General features: G+C 54.6%; 3 protein-coding genes and 3 non-coding genes across 7 annotated transcripts; 5 read left to right on the top strand and 1 right to left on the bottom strand.

The window, feature by feature from the left end:
- Positions 1–37: 37 nt before the first annotated feature.
- RPL7A (ribosomal protein L7a) lies at positions 38–4539 on the top strand. The gene is made up of 8 exons (XM_068155919.1): positions 38–92; positions 681–801; positions 1242–1391; positions 2350–2490; positions 2808–2887; positions 3258–3388; positions 3860–3929; positions 4370–4539. The coding sequence occupies exons 1-8, from the start codon at positions 90–92 to the stop codon at positions 4472–4474; spliced, it is 801 nt and encodes a 266-aa protein (XP_068012020.1). The 5' UTR covers positions 38–89; the 3' UTR covers positions 4475–4539.
- On the top strand, positions 1095–1167 carry LOC137450006 (small nucleolar RNA SNORD24). Its single transcript, XR_010989535.1, has one exon. It is a non-coding gene; the product is annotated as a small nucleolar RNA SNORD24 (small nucleolar RNA).
- On the top strand, positions 2569–2645 carry LOC137450005 (small nucleolar RNA SNORD36). The gene has a single exon (XR_010989534.1). It is a non-coding gene; the product is annotated as a small nucleolar RNA SNORD36 (small nucleolar RNA).
- On the top strand, positions 3080–3152 carry LOC137450002 (small nucleolar RNA SNORD36). The gene has a single exon (XR_010989531.1). It is a non-coding gene; the product is annotated as a small nucleolar RNA SNORD36 (small nucleolar RNA).
- Positions 4540–5093: 554 nt separating the features above from the next.
- On the bottom strand, positions 5094–10995 carry SURF1 (SURF1 cytochrome c oxidase assembly factor). Of its 2 annotated transcripts, XM_068155916.1 has the most exons (9): positions 10816–10995; positions 9838–9919; positions 9585–9712; positions 9106–9188; positions 7927–8118; positions 7137–7209; positions 6288–6450; positions 5803–5884; positions 5094–5577 (listed from the first exon to the last, which is right to left on the bottom strand). In XM_068155916.1, the coding sequence occupies exons 1-9, from the start codon at positions 10879–10881 to the stop codon at positions 5511–5513; spliced, it is 936 nt and encodes a 311-aa protein (XP_068012017.1). In that variant the 5' UTR covers positions 10882–10995; the 3' UTR covers positions 5094–5510. The 2 variants fall into 2 exon arrangements, with proteins under 2 accessions (XP_068012017.1, XP_068012019.1); XM_068155918.1 differs by lacking the exons at positions 9585–9712; positions 9838–9919; positions 10816–10995 and having other exon boundaries at positions 9051–9139.
- Positions 10996–11087: 92 nt separating this feature from the next.
- Positions 11088–15027, top strand: SURF2 (surfeit 2). The gene is made up of 6 exons (XM_068155915.1): positions 11088–11225; positions 11482–11636; positions 11858–11961; positions 13069–13260; positions 13965–14131; positions 14902–15027. The coding sequence occupies exons 1-6, from the start codon at positions 11118–11120 to the stop codon at positions 14983–14985; spliced, it is 810 nt and encodes a 269-aa protein (XP_068012016.1). The 5' UTR covers positions 11088–11117; the 3' UTR covers positions 14986–15027.
- The last annotated feature ends 528 nt before the right edge of the window (positions 15028–15555 follow it).

The raw sequence follows: 15555 nt of genomic DNA, 5'->3' as shown, positions 1-15555 counted from the left end.
CCGCCCCTCCGCCGTCCTCTCGCGAGAGTTGGCACCCGGTAGATATTTCCCAGCATGCAGCGCTCCGCCTTTCTCTTCCTGAATCCAAGATGGTGAGTAGCCGGCGGGGTACGGGGGTTGGGCTCATCCATCGCCATCCGCCCTCACCGCCGGGCCGCTGCTCTGCCGGTCTGGCCCCGCGGGTGCTCGGTAGTGTGGGGACGTGGCGGGGCTGCGTTTCGTGCCTGGTTTGCGGTGATCGCCGGAGGGAGGCCGGGGCTGGGCCTGCCCGCCCGCAGCGATGTGGCCACGCAGTGCGGCGCAGTCCGGAGGGGGGTGCTGGCAGCGGGGCCGCCCGGCCAGGCCGCAGCGTGCTTCCCGGTGTAGGGCTGAGCTCAGGCCGGGCTGGGTGGCCGGTAACCTGCGGTGGAGGTGGCTCGGTGCTGGAGAACGCTGGGATGGGGAGTCCCAGGCGCTCCTTGGGTGGTTGCTGGCTGGGGAGGGCAGCGCGCTGTTTTACCCGGTGTCCCGATCGGGAAGGTTCATAAACACTTCAAATCAGTGGATTTTGCCGTCGGTGGAAGAGCAGAGCCGGGCTGGGAGGCAGCCGGGCTGGTGGAATGTTTCCCAGCCCACATTGAAAGTGCTTTTAAGTAGACAGGTGTTGGAGGCAGAAGGATGAGCTTCTGTTTTTCTTACAGCCGAAAGGAAAGAAGGCAAAGGGCAAGAAGGTGGCCCCGGCCCCTGCTGTAGTCAAGAAGCAGGAGGCCAAGAAGGTCGTCAATCCACTCTTCGAGAAGAGGCCCAAGAACTTTGGCATCGGTGAGTAAGAGGATATTTGGGCTGCTGGTTTCAGGGGGGTTGTTTTACGGACAGGCATTCAGTCTTAACCAGGAGCCTGTTAAGATGCAGAGAGAGCAGTGAAGGCATTTGCCTTGTTGCCTGCATTTGTGAGCTGCCTTTCACTACGTGTCTGAAGGTGGCTGTGGACAATGGGCTGAATTTTCCACCCGAGAAAGATTCCTTCTGTGATTCTGTTGGGATGAATCTTCCCTTTCTGGCCGTGGCTGGGCTGTGGATTGATCCCCTTCTGCGGCTCCCTTTGCCCTGCGGGGTGCAGATGATGTGAAAGAATATTTGCTATCTGAGCAGTGATGCTGACACCTCACCACCAAGATCACTGATGCACCCCGTGCCCCTTGCCCAGAGCTGTTTTCTGGGTGGGTAGGGGAGAGTTCTGGGTTAAAAGGCTGTGTTTTCAGGACAGGACATCCAGCCCAAGCGGGACCTCACGCGCTTTGTGAAATGGCCTCGCTACATCAGGCTGCAGCGCCAGAGGTCCATCCTCTACAAGCGCCTGAAGGTTCCTCCGGCCATCAACCAGTTCACTCAGGCTTTGGACCGCCAGACAGGTAAGGATGAGCCCACAAAAGCTCCCCCTGGGTTGGATCTTCCGTGGGAAGCTCCTCAGAGAAGAGGGAAGTAAGCAAAATGAGATCTAAGGAGAGGATGATTTCAGGGGAGGCTTTAATAGCAGCTGGGGTGATGGCAGCAGCAAGCTGCCTGCTGAACTTGGTGACTTCAAGTCTTGACAGCTGCTTTGTATCCTGAAAAGGGAATGGAATATGCCAGAGCTCCCACTTAATGACCCAAACCCAGGGTTACCTTCACTGTGTGTATCTCTGAGAGTCCATTTCTCAGCTTGGTGGAGAACCACTCAGGGTTCTTTCAGCAAGATGTGAGGAAAACTTTGTTGTGAGCTGGCTGCCCAGAGAGGTTGTAGAGCTTCCTTCTCTGAAGAGTTTCCAAACCCACTTGGCCACTGTGATCCTGGCAGGCTGCTGTGGGTGGCCCTGCTTTAGCAGAGAGGTTGGACTGGAGCATCTCCAGAGGTCCCTTCCAACCCCACCATGCTGGGATTCTGGGAGTGCATAGCTTTTAGGGAGAAAGCAGCATCCTACAGGCTGACATCAAAACAGGGCAAGAAGGGACTTCAGGTCAGGATCTCCTGTGAAGGAGCAAATAGTCTTTTCCAGGTGTATGCAAGAGACTTTCAGTCTGTGTAGAGCAACTCCCTTGGAGGTTGCCAAACCCTTTGCTTGCTTTAGAGGAGAAAGCACAGCACCTTTAACTGTAATGGCTGAGGGGGTCCCTGGGCATGTTCTCATCCAGTGAAGCAGCTCTTGTCCAAGTAAAGGTGGGCTCCAGAGGCCTCTGCTCTTGCAGTGTGCACATGATGTTGACTCTTTGCTGTCTGAACACACTTGATGACAACAACCACCAAGATCGCTGATGGCACTGCAGGCTCAAAGCCATGCTCAGGCTTTGGCAGGTCATGCAGCTGACTAACGAGCAGATGTTGTCTTCCAGCTACACAGCTGCTGAAGCTGGCACACAAATACAGGCCAGAGAATAAACAAGAGAAGAAGCAGAGGCTGCTGGCTCGTGCTGAGCAGAAAGCTGCAGGGAAGGGAGATGCTCCGACCAAGCGGCCACCGGTGCTGCGAGCAGGTAACTGTGTGCATGGCCTTTGGCTGCTGGTGTGCATGGGGGGGAGAGAGAGGGAGAACTGAGGGACTGGACAAGCTATTGCAATGATGTAAGAATTTCTTCACCTGAGCTCAAAGTGAAGAGCAAAACAGACGAGCTTTTTAACCCTGAGCTTTAGCACATTGTCCATAGAAGGTTTTTCTCCTCCCTGCTGAGTGGATGCGAAAGGTTTTCTCACAGCCTTGGTAGCAAGGCTGTGCTGTGGGGTCTGAGCTGGTGGTGTGAGCTCTGAAAATGGACTGAGGGGAATCAGAGCTTACCTGCACTTTGTTTTTCAGGCATTAACAGCGTCACAACTCTGGTAGAGAACAAGAAGGCTCAGCTTGTGGTTATTGCCCACGATGTGGACCCCATTGAGGTAAGAATGCTAAGTGGTGTCTGTTACAGGCCACCTGGGTGACCTCAGCTGAGGTCAGAACTGGGTTTGGGGTGAAAATGCATTGTAGGCCAGTGTGATTGCATGAAAAGAGAGTGCTTGAGGGGCACTGCCCAGAACTGGGGCCCTTCTGCATGTTCACAGTTACCCTGGCATTACACTGAGGCTTGGCGCTTGCAGTGATGGATGAATTTCTTCACCTGACTCAGCAGTGAAGAGCAAAACGAGCTTTTTAACACTGAGCAATTGCCACAGCCCAGGCTGAGCTGAACAAGGAGGTGTTCCCCCCTCAGTTAACCCAGCATGAAGGAGACAGCACTGCTCTCACACAGCCCCCTGCCTTGCTTTTCAGCTGGTGGTGTTCCTGCCCGCTCTGTGCCGCAAGATGGGGGTGCCCTACTGCATCATCAAGGGCAAGGCCAGGCTGGGCCGCCTGGTCCACAGGAAGACCTGCACCTCTGTGGCCTTCACTCAGGTTAACCCGTAAGTGCTGGGTCCAAGAGCTGGCTTGTGCTGGTGGAGGAAAAGGCAAACTGCTCCTAAGCACAGGGTGGGGGTCAAGAAGGGGCCAGGCTCTTCACAGTGGTGTCCTGTGATAGGACAAGGGGCAGTGGGCACAAACCAGAACCCATGGTTCCATGTGAACAGAAGGAGAAACTTTTTGGAGCCCTGGAGCAGGCTGCTCAGAGAGGTGGTGGAGTTTCCTTCACTGGAGACTTGCAACCCCCACCTGGATGTGTTTCTGTGTGACCTGCCCTGGGTGATTCTGCTTTGGCAAGGCAGGGTTGGACTCTTATCTTCAGAGGTCCCTTCCAACCCCTACCACTCCATGGTGGTTAGGCTTAACCTTGAAAAATCTCACTGCCACTGTGACCTCTGAAACCCTGAGGCAAAAAAGATGTATGGCAAGAAGTTAAATTAAGGGTCTGAAGGAAGTAAATCTATCCCCAACAGGGAGGATAAGGGAGCCCTTGCAAAGCTGGTGGAGGCTGTGAAGACCAACTACAATGACAGATATGATGAGGTAAGATTCTCTGCCTCTGACCTTGTCTTCCAGAGCCTCTTGGTGAGATGTGAATTCTCAGGCACAGGGGCAGCAGCTTCAACCCTTCTGGGGTGCTGGACCTTGATTTGCTCATGAAGTATCCAGGTGGTTAACCTGAGGTTGGGTAGAACGTGGGCTCTCTCACTAAGCTGCAAGTAAATGGCACTATCACAGGAGTAGGATTGGAGAGGGCAGCAGCTTCTGCTGGGCTCAGCTCTATCCTTGACACCCAGAAGTTATGGGATGGCTGAATCCAGCACCGCTGGAGGATTTTAAACTCTGCTGCCTGGAAGTGTGGGAGAGTTCTAGCTGAGGGAGCTCTGGCCCTCGTGCAGAAAGGAGGAAGGCTGAGCAGGCTGCCTGAGGGGCATGGGGAGAGGCTGGCTGAGCCCCTCACAGCTGTCCTGGCTTCCTTGCAGATCCGGCGCCACTGGGGCGGGAACGTCCTGGGGCCCAAGTCCGTGGCTCGCATCGCCAAGCTGGAGAAGGCCAAGGCTAAAGAGCTGGCTACTAAGCTGGGCTGAAGAGCTGTACTGGAGTGCCACCATCCTTCTGTACATAAAGAGAATAAACCCCCAGAGTGTTTCCAGTGTCTGTTCCTGGGAGTGCTCTATGCTGGCATCGATCATTGACTTGGAAACCCTGCCCTGAGCTGCTGGTTGGTCCTACCTGGTAATTCCTCTCTGAACACCCACAGCACAGCAACTGCTGGTGTGTGATCACACAGCTGCCTGGCCTAGGCTAGGCTTGGCTTTTGGCCTAGCTTGGCTATGAAAATCTCTCTCACTTGGGAATGGCTCTAGATCACTTCCATTAGCAGTCACGGTTGGTGTGGGTTTTGCAGGGAGTTTCAACACTTCACCAGCTTAATTAGGCAGGGAAGTCTGTAATGTCTCTTCCAGGACAAGACTGCTCAGTGAAGGCAAAGCTCAAGTGGTAGGGGAAGAATCTAGACCTTTCCTGTTCCTTGCTGGCTGGCCTCTGGCATTGTAGGAGGCTCCAAGTTGGACAATAGCTGCTTGGCCTTGCCAGCCCCCACTGAGCAGTTGCACAGTCACAGGCTGCCCTCCCCAGCTGGACCTGAGTCCCCACAGGCTCCCTGAAGGTGGGTCTGTTCCTCCTGACGACACACGATGCACAATGCAAGTCACAAGGCAGCACCTCTAGGCACTCTTTATTCTGCTGGCAACTATTCCTGACTGCAGGAATGATTGCTTGGTGCAGTGAAACTTGGCTTCACAAAATCCCTGCCAGTCTTCAGGGACATACAGCAGTGAAGAAGTTAAAACCACCAGGGAAAAATGCATCCTTCAGCTCTCCAGTGCAGCTGACTCTTGGGGTAGCCTCCTCCACAGCCACTCAGTTCCAAAGTTCAGCACTTCAGCCAGAACCTCACTGGCAGGAGCTCAGTCTGCACTGATTTGAAGTCTGTTTGCACCTTGATGGCTGCATAGCTTGCCCTGAAACTGGGTGCTGCAGCTGCTGAGGGCTGCACAGGCTCCTGCCTTCTACCAAGCTTGCATGATGCTGTCTGCAGTGCAGAAGTGCTGAGCCCTCCCCTCACCGAGGGATCCTCTGTATGAATTTTCTGTACCACAAGAAGGAAGTTGCAGCACATAAACCATACCTAGGAAAGGGGAAAGCAGCCACACATGACACCACTCTGGGACAGCCTGGACCCTCCCCACCTCAGCTGGGCTGCAACAAACCACAGTTCTTGAATCACTCTGCAACTGTCAGAGTAATGCTTCAGGCTTTTGTAGTGCAAGGGCTGAGCCAGTCACAGGGAGAGCAGGCAAAGCTTCACCCTCAAACATAGATGAACCCTGTGCAGCAGGGGCTGGGCACTCACCAGGTGATGATGTACTGCATGTGCTCATTCCTCAGGCTCACTCTTGTCTGGCCCCCAATGGGCCCCCCAGGGACTGTGCTTCCTACAAGTACAACACAGAGTTGAATGGAATCTGCACAGTGCAGAAGCTGCCCTGGTAGTGAGAGGTGGGCACTAGTGTGGGTATCCTGCTCCTCCTCAGGCAAGGGTGTGCCCAGAGCTGGTGGCCCTACAGCAAGAGGCTGATTGTGCTCAAGGCATCCATCACCCCCTGCACCTCCCCTGCTCCCAGTGCTGGCTGCCCCTCCCCTTCACACAGCAGACCTAGCATGAGTACCCAAAAGAAAGAGGAGATTCCTTGTTGGACTTGACCTCAAAGGCCTTTTCCAACCTAAGTGACTCTGGGACTCTACCCTTCCAAGTGCCCAGGGGGGAGTGACCAACTGAAGGGAAAGGAGGGAGAGCAGTATGAAGTGGCCATGGGGCTGGGCTGCTCTGTGACTTACTGAAGTCTGCATCAATGAAGATGGGCTCAGCCCCAGTCACCCTGGCCATGGCCTCCAGGTCACGGTAGTGCCAGCGGTTCAGCTCCAGGTTGTTTTCAGGCACAAAAGGTTTCCTTTTCTCTGACAGCCTCACCACCCCAGTGAGCTCAATCTCCTCTTCAATCTGCAGAGGCAGAAGAGTTAAAAAGGATTCAAGGTTGGTAACAACAACATTCCTGAAAGTGGTGAGGGAGTGCCCAGGGAGGTGGTGGAGTCCCCATCCCTGGAGGTGTTCAAGAACCCTGTGGCCATGGCACTTGGGGCTGTGGTTGAGTGGCCAGGGGGGTGGTGGGTTGGTGGTTGGACTTCATAATCTTAAGAGGTCTCTTCCAACCCAAAGAATTCTTTGATTCCTGCATCTCAACTTTCAAAGTAACTGCAGGTAACTGAGTTCATAGAATCAGTAAGGTTGGAAAAGACCTCAAAGATACCAAGTTGGCACTTAGGGACATGGTTTAATGGCAGAGAGGTGGTCTTAGGTCTGGTTGGACTTGATCTCAGGGGGCTTTTCCAAGCCAAACTTGGTCCTGGTAGAAGAACAGGGGACTTGTGGGGTCTGGTTACACATCAGGTGGTGGTGCCCCGCAGTGGGCAGTGCTGTAACAGGGCAGGGGAAGCAGCAGATCAAGAGCAGCTCCTCCCTTGTACAAAACATTGACTTAAAACACAAAGGAAATGTTTGCTGCCTTTGCAAGCACATTGATTTGAAGTGACCTCCCCTGGCCTCTGCCTTTTGGGTTTGTCATGGTGTCTCTGGGCAATGCCAGGGCAGAAAGTGATGCACAGCACTCCCTGTACCCCACTCCTTACCTGTCCCTTCAGCCTGGTCTCTGGCTTCAGTTTCTTTTTGGGCACAAATCCTCGGTTGACCAAAATGGTGACCCTAGGATTAGAGAGAGAAGTGTGGCTCCTGAGTAGAAAGAAATGTGGGTTTGCTGTTGCCAGTGGAAGAAACAACCTCTGTGTCTGGTGCTGTTTTTCTGTCATCATTCTGTCATGGTAGAATTTAAATGCCAACTTCAAATCAAGCCTCAGTCACCTGCCAGACTGAAAGATGCCTTTTGAGAGGAAGCAGTGGTCAGAGGGCTGCAGCACCTCTCCTACAAAGACAGGCTGAAAGAGATTGCTCAGCCTGGAGAAGAGAAGGCTCTAGGGAGACCTTAAAGCTGCATTTCAATATCTGAAGGGGACCCACAGGAATGCTGGGGAGGGGCTGCATAGAAGCACTTGTAGCTATGGGATGAGGGGCAGTAGTTTGAAACTAGAGCAAAGTAGATTTAGGTTGGACTTTGGAAGTTCTTCACAGTGAGGATGGTGAAATACTGGAACAAGTTGCCCAGAGATGTGGTTGAGGTTAAACTCAAGGGGGCCTTCAACAGCCTGATCTAGTTGGAGAAATCACTGCAGCTTTGACCTTGCCCAGAGATGTGGTTGAGGTTAAACTCAGTGGGGCCTTCAACAACCTGATCTAGTTGGAGCAATCTCTGCAGCTTTGGCCTTCCAGGGTCCTTTCCAGCCCAATGTGTTTGTGTTCTACAAACCCAACCACCACAGCTCAGCTGAACACCAGGAGTGAGCTCCTCCCCCAGCCCTGACTGACCCCAGCTCTGTGCAGTGGAAGGGGGTGATGACATGGGCTCCGTTCTCGGGGTGGGACGTCAGCCTCCCGCCCTCCCTGGCCTCTCGCTCGGGGTCCACGAGCGACCGCGGCAGGACGTAGAGCTCCTTGGAGTGGTCGAAGCGCCCTCGGACCTTCACAGGCCTGTACTCCAGCTCCTTCAGCTCCATGGGGCTGCATGGGACAAGAGAACAAAAGCAGAGCTGCCCTAGGCAGATCAAATGAGGCATCTCACCGTGGGATGCTCCTGCTCCCCAGTGGCTCACTCGAGGGCCAGCTGGCAAGCAGCAGAGGGACACACAGCTCCTGCCATAAGCACCTGGCTTACTGTCCTGTTACTGTCACACTGAATCAACTGGGATGATCATCAGCAGCTAGAGGTCTTTTCCCTGATACCTGTGACCCACTTCAGTGCAGCTGAGCTGAAGGATACTCTCCAGGTGCCTCCAGCCAACAGGCACTGTTTCCTTCCCCTCCCAGACCTTGAAATCAAACAACTGAAGCACTGTGGCAGTTGTGCCCTGTGGCCAGCTACCACACCAAGTCACCCTAAAAATCTGCTCCTGCTATTGATCCAGGACTCTCTGGTGCAGGAATAATCCCTCTGGGACATCACAGACACCAACCACCCAGTCCTCTTTCTCCAGGGGGATTACATATGGTATGAACCACACTCCCCCCTGAGCAGATTCAGCCTTTCTACATGCAGTGAGAGTACCCCACAGGGAAATGTTCATTCATTCTTTCAGGGGAGCTTTAGGCTGGAGGTGAGGAGAAAGTTCTTCCCAGAAAGAGGAACTGGCCACTGGGATGTGCTGCCCAGGGAGGTGGTGGAGTCCCCATCCCTGCAGGTGTTCAAATAGGGATTGGCTGGGGCACTTGGAGCCATGGTTTAGTTAGTCAGGAGGTGTTGGGTGATAGGTTGGACCTGATGATCTCTGAGGTCTTTTCTAACCTTACTGATTGTATGATTCTGAACAGATGAAATTCAGCAGGATGTGTGTCTGCCCCATTTGCCTGCACATCCCCATTCCCATCACATCCCTTCATTTGCATCCTGTTTCGTTTAGCACAGGCTCATCAGGGCAGGGATCAGGGATCTGTACCTCCCCAGCACGCTGCCAGTGCTCTGCAGCCAACAAACTCTCTCCTTGTCCTTACTCTAAGGTCAGAGGGATGGGCTCTGATGAAATCCTTGATGCCAGTTGTGCAATCAAAGCCAATTTCCACTTCCGTCGCTGAACCTGAAAGGACACAAAGACAAAAGTGATCCTCTGTGGCAGAGCAAAGCAACAGCTTAACCCCAGCAAGGCTTAAAATCTCTGTCCTAAGCCCATCCTCACACCTGGCCTAAAGCAGGCTAACAATTTGGCACCTGGAAGCAAAGGCTGCTGACTTCAGTTTGAGGCAATACTGGTACTGAAATAAAAGGGTAAGGAATAAGAATCCTTTAAAGCCTTACAAACGGACACTTGGAATACAGAAGCATGAGGTGTTGGGTGATAGGCTGGACTTGATGATCCCTGAGGTCTTTTCCAACCTTACTGATTCTATGATCTTTACCTTGAGTGTGATTGGAACTCAAAGAGCCAGAGATGGAAAAGCCTGACAGCCCTCTTGACAACATGAGATACTGGTACCTGCCATGTGCCCAGGCAGAATGCAGTCAGGGGGACCAGGAAAAGGCCCCATTTGAGCAAGGTGTCCTCTCCAGATGCATCAGCAGCTGTTGCAGAACTTCTTGGTCTGCAGAACCTCAAACAAACATCTAGAGAAACACCAGAGCACAGAGTAAGATTTGGACAGGAGAGGAGAAACCCAGTTCCTCCAGGAAATGTCACCTCTTGGGATAAGGCTGAAAGAGAGCAGAAATCCAAGCAGATCCTTCCTTACCTTTAGTCTGCTGGACCAGACCAGAAGCTCCTCTATTTAGGGGGTACCCAGAAAACGTTCTTCTGATCAAGCACTGTGATACCTGCATGGAATAGGAAAGAACCTTTCTCATGTCTCTGCTTTGCAGAGTTTCCACATGACAGCAGTTGCCTCCATGGTTGCATGAAACTTTGTTTCCCCATGGGTTTAAGTCTCACCTGAGCAAGTGCCTGTGAAACACAACAGGTTAGCTTATGATTGAAAAAGAAAAGAATCAAATTCCAGTCACACAGCTGACTACAGCACAACAAATGAGCTTTCCTTCCCCATCCACACACCATCTTCATTTCTTCTCCTGAAGGACCTGCCCTTCCTGCTCCCTCCCCTTCAGCCACACTGGCGCAGCCCAAGCACAGATTTGCAGCCTTTTGGCCGCCGATTTCTTTCACGTTCAGCATCGCTTTGCCCTGCACCGAGGTGAAGCCGGCCCCTACACTGCGACGCGGGGGTGACACCGACCTACCGCAGCCAAAGCCCGGGGCACGGGAACGGAAGGGCTGCGGATGGGAGAACCTGGCCGGGCGCTGGTCGAGCGCCGAGCACTGAGGTGGACAGGAGCGGGGCCTTACACACTCAGCCCGGGGCTGGGCCCTCTCCCGCTCCTCCTCACCCGGCTCTTCTTCCCCTCCCCTCCCCTCAGCCCGGGCCTGGCCCAGCTCTGCTCCCTCTAGCCCAGCTCTAACCTCTCTTCTTCCCCTCCCCTCAGCCCGGGCCTGGCGCAGCTCTACTCCCTCTAGCCCAGCTCTAACCTCTCTTCTTCCCCTCCCCTCAGCCCGAGCCTGGCGCAGCTCTGCTCCCTCTAGCCCAGCTCTAACCTCTCTTCTTCCCGCGCCCTCAGCCTGGGCCTGGCCCGACCCCACTTGCCTCAGCCTGGGTCCGACCCCTCTCCTGCTCCCCTCAGCCCTGTCCCGGTCCAGCCCCACTCCCCTCAGCCCTCACCGGGTCCCGGCGCTCCCGCAACAGCCTCGACCCCTCTCGCAGCAGCAGCAGCCTCCCCACCGCCATAGCAACGCCGCCACCTTCCCCGGCTCCGCCAGGCCGCCTCCCGCCCAGGCAGCGCCGGCGCGGACGGGCGCCGCTCTAGCCGCTCCTCTCGATGGTGCCGGCGGCTTCCCGGCGTGGCCGGCACCGGAAGTGACGCTTGCTCCTCTCTGGCAGTGCTTCTCTATGGCGGTGCCGGCGGCTTCCCGGCGTGGCCGGCACCGGAAGTGACGCTTGCTCCTCTCCTGCAGTGCTTCTCCATGGCGGTGCCGGAGCCTGCTGGCGGCGTGGGGATGGCAGAGGTGCCCGAGGAGGAGCGGCGGTTCCTGCAGCAGCACCCGCTCCTCAGCGTCGTGGAGACGGGCAAGGTGGGGCCGGGCCCGGGCCGTGAGGGGGGCTGTAAGCTGGGACCGTGAGGGGAACTGGGGTCGCCTCCCTGAGTGGTTCGTGAGGGGATGCCCTGGCCGCGTCCCGCGAGGGGTCGGTTTGTAGCAGGCTGGGGAAGGTGCCCCCGTAGATGGGCTCTGGCCCGGAGGGTTTTCTCCCGCTGTGGAGGTCGGAGGGAGATTGAAGCCCTCCCCAGCGCTGGGGTAATCCCCTGAGCTGCCATTGTTTTTCCTTCAGGTGAGATGCAGGCTGACAGGCCACGAGATGCCGTGCCGGCTGTCGGAGCTGCAGGCTTACACCAATGGCAAGAAGTATCAGCGGCTGACAAAGACGGACAGAGAGTTTGACTATGGCAAGTTTGAGCCCCATATAGTGCCCAGCACAAAGAATCTGTACGTATTTCCCCTCCCCTGTGCTGCTCTGCACCCTTTGTTTGCTCTCGGACGTGGAGTGGTTGAGCTTTGCCAAGCTGCTGAGTGGTTGTGGGTTTGGGGAGACTGGGAGAGTCCTTTACAAAGTGTCAGCTTTGAGCAGAGTGCTTGTAAGTGTAAAGCTATGAAGTAGCAGCAGAGTTAAGCTGTGTTGTTGGCTCTTTCTCTTTTGTGTCTGTCAGACACCAGCTGTTCTGCAAGCTCACTCTCAGGCACATCAACAAGTTCCCAGAGGCAGTGCTGCGCCATGTCCAAGGGAAGCGCTACCAGAAGGCCCTGAAAACATGTGAGTAGCTTTCCTGAAGGCACAACCTGATCATCTGCTGCCCTGAGCTGCTGAGAGTCCAGCAGCTCTCTGTAAAGAGTGTCAGTTACCTGTGGACCGACAGCAGTGTGCTGCTGTTGCTATGTGTGCTCCTCAGCTGGGAAAGAAGATCCCAGGTGTAGGGATAGAGAGTCTCAGAATGGTAGGAGTTGGAAGGCACCTCTGAGGGGCTTTGAGTCCAAGCCCCTGCTAAAGAGTCATGGTAGGAGCTGGAAGGCACCTCTGAGGGTCTTTGAGTCCAAGCCCCTGCTAAAGAGTCATGGTAGGAGCTGGAAGGCACCTCTGAGGGTCTTTGAGTCCAAGCCCCTGCTAAAGAAGGGTCACCCAGGGCAGGTCACACAGGAACACATCCACATAGGGCTTGAATGTTTCCAGAGGAGACTCCACATCCTCTCTGGGCAGCCTGCTCCAGGGCTCCAGCACCCTCACAGTAAAGTTTCTCCTCATGTTCAGGTGGAACCTCCTGGGTTCCAGTTTGTGTCTATTGCCCCTTGTCCTATCACAGGACACCACTGAAAAGAGCCTGGCCCCTTCTTGACCCCCAACCCTCAGATATTTATAAACATTAAATAAGATCTCCTCTAAGCCTTCTCTTCTGCAGGCTGAACAGCCCCAGGTCTCTCAGCCTTTCCTCATCAGACAGATGTTCCAGTCCCTTCAGCATCCTCATTGGACACTCTCCAGTGTATCTCTGTCCCTCTTGAACTGGGCAGCCCCAAACTGGACACAGTACTCCAGATGTGGTCTCAGCAGGGCAGAGTAGAGGGGAAGGAGAATCTCCTTTGACCTGCTGGTCACACTCTTCTTCATGCACCCCTCTACTAATACCTTGGAGCATCCTGCCTTGAGAGGAGGTTCTCAAACGTCCCCAGGGTGGGTGGGTCACACATCCAGCATCCTTCAACACTCTTCATGGTCCATAGCATGGCTGGAGATGACATCAATGTTGCTTAGAGTTGGAATTTGACATTCTTGGCAGCTGCCTTTGACATGAGCTTGAGGTGGAAGTGAGAAGGACTCAGGTGACAGAGTGGCCTTGCTAAGAGCTGCCTGACCCCTTGCTGATAGATGAGCAGTGCCAGAAGGATGGGCTGGAGTTCGTCCCTGCCTGCCTGCGACAGCGGAAGCAGCGGAGGCAGCACCCTGAGGAGCAGATGAATGGAAGCAAGAAGCCTTCTGGGGAACAGGAATTCTGGGAGCCAGAGTCCAGCAATGAGGATGGAGAGGAGACAGATGACAGCATGAGTGACCTGTACCCATGTGAGTAAGGGCATTGGTGCCACCCCTGTCCTGGAGGGAGCTTGGTGGCTGATTTTGTCCTGGCTGCTTCATGATCCCAGCTGTGGCAGCTGAATTCATCCAGCTGGGGGTTCTTGGGTTGCAAGAAAGCTTAGAGCACCATGAAACAGAGTGGGACTTTGTGAGGTGTGAGGGGAGTGAGACAAAACCCACTGGGGTTTGCTGGTTTAGGTATCTCTACTTTGCTTGTTTCTCAGCAAGTCCTTGAGTCAGACAGAAGCTGGTCAAGCTGTTCTGGAGGTGCTGCCTTGCTGTAGATCAGAGGCACAGGATCACAGAATGGGTTGTAAGAGACCTTTGAAGCTCATCCAGTCCAATCCTGCTGCAGCCAGCAAGGACATCAGTAACTAGAGCAGGCTGCTCAGAGCCCCAGACAACCTGACCTGGAATGCTTCCAGGGATGGGGCATCTCCCACCTCTCTGGGCAACCTGGGCCAGGGTGTCAGCAGAGGTGTGACACCCCAGAACAGCCTGTGCTGAGCAGAGACCACAGTCAGCACCAAGCACTTTCCTACTAGAATACCCCAGAGTTCCTTTCCCAGGTGTTTCAGCAGGGACACTTTTTATGCTCAGGGAGTGGAACCTCTTAAGGTGCCCTCACTGTCCAGCTGGGGGCAGGCAGAGCCTGCAGGGAGCTGAATCTGAGCTAAATCTTTCCCTTTTAGCTGCACTTTTCCCAGAAAAAAGCCCAGCAGCTCCAGAGGCCACCAAGGGCAGTGAAGACTTCCCCATGGACAGCGAGGACGATGGAGCCAGGCAGAACGGTGCCAGGAATGGAGGGGACAGTGGCAGGACAGGTGCCAGCAGAGCAGCTGGCAGCAAAAGGGGAAAGGTGAGAGTCGTGCTGCCACCTGCAGTGTGGATCTGGGATCCCATCCTGGAGGTGTTTTGTCTGAGCTATTCCTGTCTGGGAAGCAGCAGAAGGTGCAAAGCTGTTGGAACAGACTTTCCCAGCCTGCCAGCCACTCGTGTCCTGGGGTGTGAATTCTGAGCAGGAAATGTTTGTCCTGCCCCTGGGAACCAGGGAGGTTCCTGCCTCTACAGATCCCATCTCTGGTGGGATCCTGCTGCATCCTGTCTGCACAGGCAGGCTGAAGGGTGTGCTGTGGGTTCACAGAATCATTTCAGTTTGAAAAGGTCTTTAAGATCATTGAATGCAACCCTGAAGGGGTTGGAAGGGTCAATACCCTTCCTCCCCAGACACCTTCAGAAGCCATAGGATCCTTCTAGAGCCCTTTCTTGCTTCCTTGGAGGAGCTGGCCAGGCCCTGCCTTACAGGAGAAACCCTACTCCTCCTGTTTGGGAAGCTGGCAGATGGCACACAGGTAACAATGGATAACCCCCCAAGTCCCTGCTGTGAGATGGGGCTGCATCCTTTATAACCACAGCAGACTGGAAAGGGAAGGCTGGGTGGCTCACTTCCACAAGGAGAGCATCACTGTACCTCATGAAACCATCTACCTGTCAGGACACCGTGGCTGGCTCTGCCCCCAGGGCTGTGTCTGGGTAGAGGAGACCACACTCACTTTCTCCTTTCTCTAAGCTCTCTCAGACTTGGCTGGCTGGGGGGTTTGGAACTAAGCCAGTTTTCTTTCTCCACAGAAGCAGTCAGGCCCTTTAAAGAAGAAATTCAAGAGTCACCACCAAAAACCCAAGAACTTCAAGAAAACAATCAATGGCAAATAAACTTTATGAGAAATGAGTGGCCTGGAGGCTGCTGTGTAACAATTGCAGAGGGCTGGCTGAGGTGTTTGCCCCACTCCACCTGGGAAAGGGAAGAGAAGGCTCCCAGGTGACCTCATTGTGGCCTTCCAGGATCTGAAGGGGGCTAGAAGAAGGCTGGGGAGGGACTGCTCAGGATCTCAGGTAGTGATAGGACCAGGGGGAATGGAATGAAGCTGGAGGTGGGGAGATTCAGGCTGGAGGGGAGGAGGAAGTTCTTCCCCATGAGAGTGGTGAAGCCCTGGAATGGGTTGTGCAGGGAGGTGATCGAGGCCCCATCCCTGGAGGTGTTTAAGCCCAGGCTGGATGAGGCTCTGGCCAGGCTGATCTAGTGTGGGGTGTCCCTGCCCATGGCAGGGGGGTTGGAACCGGATGATCCTTATGGTCCCTTCCAACCCTGACTGATACTCTGAAATAATCCTAGCATAGTTTTGGCTGGCAAAGGCTTTTAGGATCACTGGGTCCAGACATTGACCATGGCCATTAAACCACATCCCCGGGTGCCATGGCCACAAGTTTCTTGATGACCTCCAG

This window comes from Melanerpes formicivorus, unplaced genomic scaffold (assembly GCF_026170545.1).
Source record: "Melanerpes formicivorus ecotype bairdi unplaced genomic scaffold, bMelFor1.0.p_v2 SCAF_33, whole genome shotgun sequence".
Classification (NCBI taxonomy): domain Eukaryota; kingdom Metazoa; phylum Chordata; class Aves; order Piciformes; family Picidae; genus Melanerpes; species Melanerpes formicivorus.
Note: the sequence above shows the minus strand (reverse complement) of the source record. Positions and strands in the feature narration are given on the sequence as shown.